We start from the raw sequence: 13,130 nt of genomic DNA, 5'->3' as shown, positions 1-13,130 counted from the left end.
TTTAGACCCTACAGGTGGAAAAAAACCACCACAGAAATTTGTGTTTTCTGCATCTGACAACAAACTTTTCAAATAGTCCACCCACAAACATTTTTGAAGCCTGCTGAGTGGGGAAGGCATCAGTTTCACAATCCTTATTTTCTCATATGTGGGATTAACCCACACATAGGAGAGAAGAATTCCTTGAACTGACACCTACAGAATTTCCTTGAACAATTTCTGCAGGGGAGACTAAGTTTTCACCCCCATAAATTAAAAAGCTGCCAAGATACCAGTGGAAGGTGATGTAATTTACTGGAGACAGCTAAGACCTGTATCAGCATGGACTTCCTCTCAAAGGTCTGCAAAAAAAACCTGCATAAATATAAATAACATTATGAGAGCACCCTGTGAGATTTAGGAAAAATCAAGCATAAACCACATATCCCCTCTCTTATTCTCTACAGTTCTGCTGATATCAAGGAGAAGGGTCAAAGGTACTTACGAAGAATGTCAGAGAGATCATACTATTCCCAACTCCTTTCTCCTTGGATAAGGAAATCTGAACTAACAGAGTTCTTGTAAATGGTCTAGCGTGGTGCACTAGCTTAGTGAACTGCATGATCTCAGTCAAGGATCGTATTTTCCTGTACACCCAGATGACCTTTGATCTTAAATGAGACCCTACTTAAATTGCTACCAGTGCAATTTACCTATTGCTAGTAATTTTATTAACTACCATTGCTGTATTTGGCATATTTACAAATTATAATTAATTCTGTTGTAAGAGTTCTGTATTTCAAGAAATTATTGTAAACAGATACTCAATCTAAGGGCCATGTCTTCAGTATATTCTGGAATCAGGGTCAAAAATAGTAAAAGCTAACAAATATTTTGGATTATATTTGCATAGCAATGGAGAAGACATAAGCCATGAAGTAATGCTGCTCTGTTGAAGCCACTGTGACTGACTTAGAAAGAAGAGCATCAAAAAATCTAAACTGACTTGGGTAAAAAAATTACTCCCTCGCTTCCCTTCCCAGGGATTACTGGACATATTTGATATTGAAAACCCATGATCTCTTTAGGCTATATGACATCACTAAATTGAACAGAAGATTTTCCTAGCTAGATACTAACAAATGACATGTAAGAGTGTTTTCAACCAAAATAAGTTACTTTCTTCTTTTATAGGATATGCATTAAGTCAGTGTTCTACTTTTGCAAAATGAAATTTGCATGCTTGCAGGGGAAATTTATTTGATCACTTTCTTTTTGCTTAAGGTGGACAAATTGGAGTGAATCACATTCCACCTACCCAGTGTGACAATTGGGTACGGACAAGTAACGGAGGACATTTTGCTTCACCAAACTACCCTAACGTGTACCCACCAAATCAAGAGTGTATCTATATCTTAGAAGGTACAGCTGTATTTGTTTGTGGTGTTGCAGTTGTACTGTTAAATGGACAATCTTGAACTGTGTCACTTTACTATACTGTCAAATATTGTATAGCCATACTGGTAATATCATCAATTCTGCAGTCAGTTGGATGAACAAGAAGCTAAATTTGCTCTCTGAAGTAATAACAACAAATTAATAGAAAATGCAAACATTCAGGAATTAGCTGTACAGAATAAGACATACCCTCATAGCCAGAAAAAGCAGCATCAGATCTGCTGCAATCTATGAAGACACAGAACTATTAAGATAAAAGTTGTAGCTTGTTACCTTAATATCACTTCCAATATTGCTGATGATAAACTGCAGAAGATGGTTGAAGGCTATATTCTGTCTGCCTCACAGAAAATCTTTATGCTGTCGTGTACTAATAAAAAAGACACATCTGACTGCCCTAGCACTGTACTAAAAATATGGAGATTTGTTAGCACTGCTGAGGTCACTATTAAAATTATGAATGAGGACAAAAAAATTCCATTAATTGGAATGAAGCTACATTCCCAGAATCACAAAACAACAGGTTGGAAGGGACCTCAGGGATCATCTAGTCCAACCTTTCTAGGAAGAGCGCAGTCTAGGCAACATGGCCCATCACCCTGTCCAGACGACTCTTGAAGCTGTCCAATGTGGCTGAGTCAACCACTTGCCTGGGGAGATTATTCCAATGGTTGACTGTCCTCACTGTGAAAAATTTTCCTCTTGTATCCAATTGGAATGTCCCCAAGAGCAACTTGTATCCATTCCCCCTTGTCCTCTCCATGTGACTCCGTGTAAAAAGGGATTCTTCATCTTCTTTGTAGCTACCCCTTAAGTACTGGTACACGGTGATGAGATCCCCTCTAAGCCTCCTTTTCTCAAGGCTGAACAAACCTAGTTCTCCCAGCCTATCCCCATATGGCAGGCTTCCCAATCCTTTGATCACCTTGGTGGCCCTTCTCTAGACCCCTTCCAGCCTGTCCACATCCTTTTTGTACAGCGGGGACTAGAACTGTACACAGTACTCAAGGTGTTGCCTGACAAGCGCTGAGTAGAGCGGGATGATGACTTCTTTCTCTCTGCTGGCGATGCCCTTTTTGATGCAACCCAGCATCCTGTTGGCCTGCTTGGCTGCAGCAGCACACTGTTTGCCCATGTTGAGCTTTCTGTCCACCAGGATCCCCAGGTCCCTTTTCCACAGAGCTGCTCTCCAGCCAGGTGGATCCCAGTCTGTGCTGCACTCCCGGATTATGTTTTCCCAGGTGCATGACCTTACACTTCTCCTTGTTGAACTTCATAAGGTTCTTGCTGGCCCACTCTTCCAGCCTATCCAGATCTTCCTGCAGGGCAGCTCTCCCTTCTGGAGTGTCTACTTCCCCACTCAACTTGGTGTCATCAGCAAACTTCATCAGGCTACACGATGCTGTTATCCAGATCACTTTTAAAGGTATTGAATAACATTGGGCCCAATATTGATCCCTGGGGGACTCCACTTGTGACAGGTTGCCACTTGGAAAAGGAGCTATTTATCACCACCCTTTGCGTGTGACCTGTCAGCCAGTTCCCCACCCACTGCACAGACCACTTGTCTAGGCCATAATGCATCAATTTCTCCAGGAGGAGACTGTGGGGGACCGTATCGAAGGCCTTGGAGAAGTCCAGGTAGACAATGTCCACCGCCCACCCCATGTCAACCAGGCAAGTCACTTTGTCATAGAAGGCCACCAGGTTTGTCAAGCACGATCGTGCTTGTGAATTAGTGAAGCCATGTTGGCTTTTCCTAATCACGTGCTTCATTTGACTTGTGATGGCCCTCAGGAGGATTTGTTCCATAACTTTCCCAGGGATTGAAGTAAGGCTGATGGGCCTATAGTTACCCAGATCCTCCCTCGAGCCTTTCTTGAAGATAGGGGTAATATTTGCCTTCCTCCAGTCCTCTGGGACATCCCCCATTCTCCATGACTTCTCGTAGATCACGGAGAGTGGCCTTGCAATGATGTCAGCCAGCTCTCTCAACACCCTTGGGTGGACGGCATCAGGGCCCATTGATTTGTAGGGGTCACGCTACTGTAGTAATTCATGTACTAACTCACTGATGGTGGGTCAGTGTTTGGATTAACCGGCAATTTCGTTCCCAAAGCCTGGGACCTGACAGTTCTGGTAAAGACAGAGGTGAAGAAAGTGTTGAGGACCTCTGCCTTTTCATCATTGGTGATTGACTCTCCTTTTCCGTTTAACACTGGGCCTACGTCTTCCTTCTTTTTCTGCTATGGTTGACATGTCTGAAGAAACCTTTCTTGTTATTTTTTATGTCTACAGCCAGTTTCAATTTGAGTTGGGCTTTTGCTTTTCTAACTGCATCTCTGCATGCTCTGGCAATGCCCTTGTAGCTCTCGACAGATAATCCTCCACTTCTCCATTTCTGGTGTGCTTCCCTTTTGGATTTGAGTAGACCCAGGCGGTCACGGTTGAGCCATGGGGACCTCTAGCTCCGCTTACTTCCCTTTCCTTTGTAGGAGATAAATTGGCTTTGTGCTTCCAAGAGAAAGTTCTTGAAGAATTCCCAGCACTCACTAGCTCCTTTGTCTTCCATGGAAGCTTCCCATCAAATCCCTCCCAATTGAGCCTTGAGTGCACTGAAGTTTGCTCTTCTAAAACCCAGAACCCTTGTCTTAGAGCTGACCTTCAGCACACTCAGCAGGATCCCAAACTCCACAATATTGTGGTCACTGCAGCCAAGGCTATCACTAGCTGAGATATTACAAAGCAGGCTTTCTCAGTTTGTGAATAGCAAGTCCAGCAGTGCCTCCTTCCTGGTTGGCACATCTAACATTTGTATCAGGAAACAGTCCTCTACTCATTCCAGGAACATGGTGGATAACATGCGAGCTGCCGTATTGTTCTTCCAGCAGGTGTCACCCATCTGGACCAGGTTCTGTTGACCAGAAGCTTGCTTTAGTGCCCCAAATATCGCTTCGTCAGCTTCATCATCGTGGTTAGGAGGTCGATAGCAGATGCCCACTCTGAGGTCCTCGTTGGAGATGACCCCTTTGACCTTAACCCAGAGGCATTCGATAGAGCAGTCACAATCATCATAGTTGACTCTGACATATTCAAGGTGTTCCTTAATGTAGGGTGCAACTCCTCCACGTCTTCCACCCTGCCTGTCCTTACAAAAGAGCCTGTAACTGTCCATTGTGATCCCCCAGTCATCTGAGTTGTCCCACGTTTCAGTTGCTCCTACGATGTCATAACGTTCTGAGTGGACAGGGAGCTCCACTTCCTCTGGTTTGTTACCTAGACTGCATGGATTTGTATACATACACTTGAGGAGACTACTTTTCTGTTTCACCTCTTGGGATACAGCTAAGGAACCTTTATCACCACACTGCTTGGCCTGACTTACTCCCGCGTTGACGTGCTGGTGTGAGCATTTTTGCAACAGACCCACCCCCCTAGTCCTTCAGTTGAAAGCCTGCCTCACCAAGATATTCCAATGAGAATATCTTGGATAAAGGCTGCAAGACCTGGGACACACTAATAATTTTCTTCTCTTATTAGAATGTACCCCAAACCTTCTGAAGTCAGCTAAAAATATTAGTCAGCTTAATCATCAGATTCATGTCAATTAATTGAAATAATTCAAGTAATATGTTTCAGTGAGTTTTTATCTCTAGAGTATGGTACTTGTTCATAGACACCCTCATTTTTGCTTGTATGCATGCACTTCTGAAGTTTTGCATCTTCCTTGCCAGTGAAGGCCCTAGAGAGCAGATACCCTGCCCAGTGTCAGAGTTCGGACAGAGTTCGGAAATCCGTTGCTGAATCTCCCTTGTGCAAGGCAGTTTCTGTGGGGCACAGAATCAGTTTCCATGCCTCTGTCCTCACTGTCCTTCTACAGAAACATTATGGGTGCCTGAGTGAGGCAATGGCCCTCCACAATTTCTAGCTAAGATATGGTCCTTGCTGCAAGACCGCTGCCAATATGTGCAAACTGCTATGAATGATTTAGCTCATATAAGTAAGGCATAAGGTCTAAACAGAGTGTTGAGAGTCACGTAAGTAAATCCTTTTTGTATTCAGAAGAAGCAGACAGCATGTGATTCTTCAATACTGTCATTCCAGATACCAATTAGTATCTGAAAGTTCATGTAGCTCAATAGATGATAAGAACAAGAAACACTGAAGCTATTCATACAGTTGAAGTCACAGTTCCAAACTACAGATGTGAAAATTCAGTCACAAAGTAGCCATAGCTGCATCTCATCAGGATTTAGGGTTCAGATCCAAATCCTGATGTTAGGCTGTCACTGGTTCAGACTTACCAACAACTGCAGTCACATGCATATTAATAATATATATGAAGCATTTGCACTTCTCTGAATATTCTAATAAAAGACGTCTCCTGCCAAAGGGTCTGCAAATTTGGGCTTAATGTTTAGGAAATATACAAGCGAGTAGTTCATATCTTTTTCTTTTCTATTGTTTTCTGCATCCCTTAAGGTCTTGTCCTTTTTTATGTTCTTTGCTTTCAAAGAACACTAGTTTTAATTTATATCTTAATACCTGTTTAAATACCTTTGCATATATCTTAATACATGTACTGCATTAAATTTATGTCATTTCTTAATATTCAACAGTAAAGATCAGCAAGCAAAAAATTCCATAAAATTCCATGAAAAAGTATCTTCTACACAATAATTTTTAAATTTTTTATTACAGTGTATCTGAATTTTAGTAGCAGACTGCAGATGTATTTTGAGAAGTTTCCCGTCTCTTTTTTTATCTTGCTGTTTTAGAGGCCTCTCTTCATTATTTCATGTCTTCGTGTGTTTTTAATATAGATCTTCATTTAATCTTTTGCTCAATTTTTTATGTCTAGCTGCTCCACGACAAAGAATTGAGTTGACCTTTGATGAACCTTATTACATAGAACCCTCATTTGAATGTCGGTTTGATCATCTGGAGGTTCGCGATGGACCTTTTGGTTTCTCCCCTCTCATTAATCGTTACTGTGGTCTGAAAAGTCCTGCACTAATTAGATCAACCGGGAGATTTATGTGGATCAAGTTTGCTTCTGATGAGGAGCTGGAAGGAAAGGGGTTTCAGGCAAAGTACTCATTTATACCAGGTAAAGATCCTTAAAATTCTGACTGAGTTAATGACCTGTTCCCATTGACCTCTGGTGATGTGTTTATGCTAGCAGTCTAGAGCTGTATTTCCTAAGTGGTTATGAAGGCAAAGTGACAATACGATACTTACAGTCTCAGTCCTGCTAATGCTACAGTATACTTGACTAAAACTACTTTGGGAAAAAGACTGAAGGGTAGTATAAGTCTGTAGTTTGCTAGTAAAGAAGTCGGTTGATCTTGTTTATGCTGAAGGCTTTAGCAACTCCCCCCTTTGTTACTCTAACTTGTACCAGTTTCACCAGTGGTAGTAATGGAAAGAGCATTTATGTAGACTAATAGCTGGAATTTGCAACAGCCTATCTTCTTGGAGTATAAGACACTATGACAAAAACACCTGAACCAAATCTACAATAGCATTTCCAACCAGATGCCAGGGCAAATAGCTATATAGTCCAAGCATCAGCTCTCAGATTTCCTCAAACCACAGGCTCAGACAGCAGATTTGTTCTTTGCTCAAAGTACAGTGTAGTTTACAGGTAATGAAGGAGAGGATAATATGCTGAAGGTGCGTTTAGACAAACAGAAAGTGCATCTTCTCTGTGGGGCCACTTAAAACTGGCAGCCCTTGACTGCTGTACTTCATAGATACTATACGTGTAGTTATCAGCATTTTGTTGTCCTTTGGGACAAAAAACAGTATACAAATGTCATCTCTACTACTGTTGTGAATGTATACACAGACATAACTTTTTAATGTTGTCTTTACCCAACTGTAGTTTTTACCCCTTACAGCATGTGAAAATGCTGTACTTGATTATATATTACTGCCTGTAGAACTGTATACCTTGCTAGGGATTTAGACTTGGAAACTCTTCAGATTAACATGGTTACCAGTCCACTGGGAATAACATGATAAAATGTTTTCATTGGGTCAGTGCATTTTGCCAATTCCATTTCCAAAGCCATTTCATTAACAGCACTTTCAAAACTAGCTTAGCCTAGTTCTAGGCTGGAACTTTAAATATACATTTAAACTGTATATTATTTTCACAATAGGTTGCAGCAGCTGAAGGAGTGATGTTTTTCTTTTCTTTCCTTTACATGGAGTGTGGTAAACTATTTTGGAATGGTGAAAATGGAAGGGGACATGCACATATACCCCCACTTCATAAAAAAATCAGTTCACAAAAAGGCTGAAAATCTGCAGAATTTTGCATATAGTGATCATAGATTTCACTATAGGTGGCTGAAACAGAGGGCAAAGAAGGCATTTTCTCAACTGTACTACTGAGTCTTAAGCTCTGGACTGAGGCATTTTAGGGGAAGTGATAAACACCCTATACATCAAAACATTCAGAGGACCACAGAAAGAGGCAAATTCTGGAACTTCATTTGGAAAAGAATTTTGTACAAAACAGGCGTGCACTTCTGCATGAACTAGTGCTTTCTTTGCATAGACTAACATTTCACACAGATACATACTATGATTTGTGTTATTTCTGTGGTGATTTTCTATGCCATAGCTGCAAATGGGTGCATCTTGTGAGTTTCTACACTGATTTGAGGAAACGCTAACCTGATCACTGAAATGTAAGTCTTGGACATCCCAGCCCACTAAAGAATCATTTTTAGCTGAGCCTTAGTCCCAGTACAGTCAAGTACCATCAGTTAACCATTATAAAAAAATAAGTTCTTAACTCACTAGTAGTATGTGTACAGTATACTGCTACAGTATATACTACAGAAACATACACTACCTACACATCACAGTGAGAAGAGAGAAGATAGAGGAGCAGTCAAGGTGAAAATCTGCCTCCCTAAACGATGTCTAGAACTGTGCTACCTGGCCAAGTAGAAGAGGCATGGGTACCCAGGGAAAAAGTATCTTTAGTATTGAACTGTCCTTTATTAATAGCAATTAGCAATTTCAAAGTGTTGATACAGTCTACTAAACTTCAAATTTTTCAGAACTAGACAGGCAGCAATCTCATAAAAATTATGCACACAGAAAGATCCCCTGTACTTTTGTGGAGCTCCAGTGATTTCAGTGAAAACTGGCATAGTTAAATTCAGAATGTAATGCAGGAACAAAATAGTGAGTAGTAATTTTTGGTGTTATGGTAGAAATCTGAGCTATGAGTATAGAATTACCTTATTCAGATAAGGACAACATTATTCCACAGAGATTGACGTCTTAAAAAATTTTGTACCCTCCAATCAATTCAGTAAACTTTCTGGCAATTTTTATTGTGACATAATAAAAAATGGACATAATCTTCAGATTATACTAAACCTTGAAGTGATTCTCAAGCATTGATAGCTCTGTGATTCATGACTTCTTTCTATTACAGATCCTGACTTCACTTACCTAGGAGGTATTCTAAATCCCATCCCAGGTCTAGTATTACAGTAACAATTTCTTTATACATGAAATTTTAAATTGATACCATATTGCATTTGACAGCAAGATATATGTTCTCCCTAGACTGCCAATTTGAGCTCTCAGGAGCTGATGGAATAGTACGTTCCAGTCAAGTAGAACAAGAAGGAAAAACAAAACCGGGACAAGCAGTTGACTGCATATGGACAATTAAAGCTACTCCAAATGCTAAGGTGGGTTCCATTCATATCATTCAGCATATAATGGGTTTCCAAGTCATTAGTAACAGGTAGTAGTCAGTAGCTGTTATTTGCATAATGTCTCACTTTCATTGAAATTAATTATGTATCAGTGGCTTAGGAAATGCAGGTAGAGGGTTGTTTCTGAAATTAAACTTTTACAGCAGGTCCACAGCGTTGTATTCCTATTACTTGAAACTGAAAATACAAAATGACTGTGAAAACTGTTTAAGCAGCAATTTTCAAGGGCATCCGATTTAGACTCTGGTTTTATTGGAAGACTGCAGGCAAAAATGCTGGCTAACAGCTTGGATAAACACCAGTAAATCTTGCTGCCATAGTTTAATGTTTTGCCTTCAGTGGTTCTATTGCAGAATTTGGTTCTGTTCAAAGTCAACAGAACACGTACCTTTTCCTCCCCAGTCTAATTCACAATCCAGCAACTTAAAACCCACTTTCATCTGCAGTCTGAGCTAAAATGAAAGGCTTTGTCTGGAAATAGCTGAGGAATTATCACTCTTTCTCTTCTGACTTAGCTACAGGATCACAGCCTCTTAAAGCACCACATTAAAATTTGCCAGAGCTTTTCTGCTCAAGCTCTAAACAGGCATATTAGTTGCTTGAGCCAAAAATCAGCATTAGTTACCTAGGTACCTGATACTTAATGATTGCGCCTGCAGAACTAGAGACTGCTTACAAAAACATCACTATCTTATGCTTGTTAAAAACTTGAGCTTTATTGTTGGGCAGAGAGAAGGATAAAATCCCATTCATAATTCCAAAATGCAATAGCTATAGCCTGTTCAAAAAAATCAACAGCTTTATGTTTCAGAATCATATACTTGTTAATTACTTGTGTGTTGCACTGAAGAATACTTATTTTTATCCCTTATAGCATACATGTCTGTAATTTTGCCTCTGTCTGTGTATTAAAGCCCATACAACTGCTTGCATGTACATAAAATTAAAAAATCTTTTTAAGCAGTAGCTACCAAGATGACCAGCCTCCTCTATGCCTACTAACACACTCCTAAGAGTTAAATAACCAGCCCTATTCACAAACTTCTGAATTAGTTCTAAAACAGAAACCTAAAAGATGGTAATTAAGAGGACAAGACAAGAAAGAAACTAAAACTCCATGAATATATTTGAGCCTTTGAGGAAATGACTCAAGTCCCAAGAGCCCTATCCTAGTCTAAGTAATAGTAGCAGTTCTTCCAGAAACAATAATAAAACCATTTTCTCTCTACACTGCCACTTGAGTGCACCAGGTCTTATGCTTAAGTATTTTAATAAATTATTGAATGTTACCAGAAGGCAGAGTTATCACTGGGTCAGTCCTGAGATTAGATCATCATCCTAAATTACTGAATTAAAACATTACAGAAAAATAATTCTTAGTGTTCTGCAGTGGTTCCTCAAGCTTCAATTCTGGCAGAATTACAATTATAAAATCCATTAGATCTGATATGGTGCAGTCTCTTGAGAAAAATAAGCATAGACGTCTTTAATTTCCTCAATTCGATTTTGTAATAAAAATAAATTTTTAAAACTGACACAACTGCAGCAATGAAAGGATTTTTAAAATCTGCATAACAGATATTTAATAAATTATTTTTATTTATCCAGATTTCAGAAAATTACTAGAATAATCAATACAATCTAAGAGTGAGGACCTTTTAAAGTTACTTGCCTAACACACTAACAAGGAGTTTTGCAGGGCTGAGGTCTTTTAATGGAATTATTCCTTTGTTTTCATACACAGAATAGCTCTACTAAAAGCATACTAACTTATTTTAACTTCTGTTGTTATTCCACAGCAGATATATAAAATCAATCACTAAATGAAAATACTGTCTCTCAGCACAAATACTAGCACTTAACAGCTCACACCCATGTTTGTGGGATAAGACATCAGTGAAAGACAGGTTCTTAATGTAACTGAGAATTTCTAGCAGTAAATCTAACAAAGGCAGCAGCCAAAAAAAAAACCCCAAAACCAATAACAACGCTTTCATTCTGAAGCGACAAACTTTAATTTCCTTAGTTTACTTCAGAGCTTTTCTGATTAGACTCCTTCCCTTACATTTTAACATTGTTTTTCTGAATTAAGAGAGAACAGTCAAAATAACATTAAAATTCTTTCAGCACATTTGTGTGTCTTGTAACTCTTCTAGAGTAATAGACCGCACATTTAGCAGAGCTACTTAGGGCTTTCTTCACCATGTATGTTGCTTTTTACTTTTTTTCCAAAGGGAGCGGAAATATATCAGAGTAAATTATTAAGTAAAGATTGTTTTTGGGAGGGGGAGGAGCAACAAATTCCAAGTAATACTCCACATTGGCATTTAATGAGAAAACATAAGTTTAGAAGCGTTGTGAAATGGGAGTTACACATGCATAAGGGGACAAAACATATTATTCAAGATTTGCTAAGAAAGAAAACTGCCTTCTCTGTATTGTTTTCCATAGACACATTAATTTCTCTTTTCTAACAGATTTATTTGCGATTTCTCGACTACGAAATGGAGCATTCAAACGAATGCAAAAGAAACTTTGTCGCTGTATATGATGGAAGTAGTTCTATTGAAAACCTGAAGGCAAAGTTTTGCAGCACTGTAGCAAATGATGTCATGCTGCAGACTGGGACAGGTGTGGTACGAATGTGGGCAGATGAAGGCAGTACACTAAGCAGATTCAAAATGCTGTTCACTTCATTTGTGGATCGTAAGTAGATTTTAAAGTGCCTCTTCTCCTGGTATCAGGGTACTTCAGGTATTTTAGGAAAAGCATCAGCTATGTATTATGCAACAGGAACACACAAAAAAGGGTGTTTCTGTTTCCTTCACATACTAGCAGGTAATTAAATACTTGCTTTATTACAGTTATAAGCAGGGTTCCTGAGGGAAGGCTTTCCTCCATTCTTAAAAGGTTTGTTTTTCGTTTGAATTCTGTAATAATACAGAAGGACTATGTCCTTCTCACAAAGAGTTCTACAAATGAGCACAGACTTACTTAAAAAGAGAGCAGTGGGACTAAAGTGGGCTCTCCCACTAGCCCCCATCTTCCAGTTCCCTGCCAGACACCACAAAAGACTCTTCTCTAGCCCACACTGGATGCTCAGAAGGCTAGAAAACACGCAGGACCCTGCAGAGTCTGTATCTTCTTCCTATCCACAGCCCTACCCTCAGTTTTGGATCTGGAACTACACCCACTCCAGCTACACCTAAGCTGCTACTTCCTTCTCAGCTGTGTGTGGCTCTAAATGATCCCACACACACTGCCTTCACAAAGACCAGTTGTGTTGCACAACCATGGATAAGCACTTAAATTCACATTTTAAAAGGAGAACTGTAAATTAAGTCTGGATTTCTCTTCGGATTCCATAGCCTGGGTTAGAGGTAGTCTTTATTCTCATTGTAAATTGTTTCTTAAAAACATGCTTTTGGTGACATTTTCTTCTATGTGCTTTCTCTCTGAACTTAATGGAGTTTTGCTACCTCACACATTTAAAAGGGTGACATTGTCCACATTGCAGAACCTGAATATACATAGCATCTTCAGCACAGAAGTAGACTAAGTTTAGAACTGCAGACCAGATCCAAGATACATGGAGAGAGCACTGAATAAAACATATCTGCCACTTCAGGAAATCAGACCTGTGCTTATGCTAGAGGTTTTCAGAAAGTTCTGCTTGAAGAATAAGTAGTACAGATTTGCTGACAAAGAAATAACGTTTTTGACAGAACTAACATGTCTGTAGCCAGTCCTGAAAGGGATCCTGGATCCTGGTCACCACCTTGCAAAAAAGTTCAGGTTACAGATAACAAGCAGATTTTATATTCTCATCCACAAAGCAGTAAAGTTTAACACAGGGGTTTTTTTTGTTTGTTCTTTTTTTTGTTGTTGTTGGGTTTTTTTGAGTTGAAACAGTAAGTACTCCTAAAGCTAGATAACTTTCCA

General features: G+C 39.6%; 1 protein-coding gene across 1 annotated transcript in view; it reads left to right on the top strand.

The window, feature by feature from the left end:
- The window catches only part of NETO2 (neuropilin and tolloid like 2), a 35,908-nt gene that overhangs the window by 12,695 nt on the left and 10,083 nt on the right, over positions 1-13,130 (top strand). Inside the window, exons 3-7 of the mRNA XM_075101496.1 lie at positions 1,264-1,401; positions 6,299-6,547; positions 8,900-8,944; positions 9,034-9,161; positions 11,666-11,894. Of these exons, the coding sequence (XP_074957597.1) occupies positions 1,264-1,401; positions 6,299-6,547; positions 8,900-8,944; positions 9,034-9,161; positions 11,666-11,894 (789 nt within the window). The remainder of the gene's footprint in view (positions 1-1,263; positions 1,402-6,298; positions 6,548-8,899; positions 8,945-9,033; positions 9,162-11,665; positions 11,895-13,130) is intronic.

The sequence above is a fragment of the Phalacrocorax aristotelis genome, chromosome 8 (assembly GCF_949628215.1).
Source record: "Phalacrocorax aristotelis chromosome 8, bGulAri2.1, whole genome shotgun sequence".
Classification (NCBI taxonomy): domain Eukaryota; kingdom Metazoa; phylum Chordata; class Aves; order Suliformes; family Phalacrocoracidae; genus Phalacrocorax; species Phalacrocorax aristotelis.
This window is presented reverse-complemented; position numbering and strand designations above follow the sequence as displayed.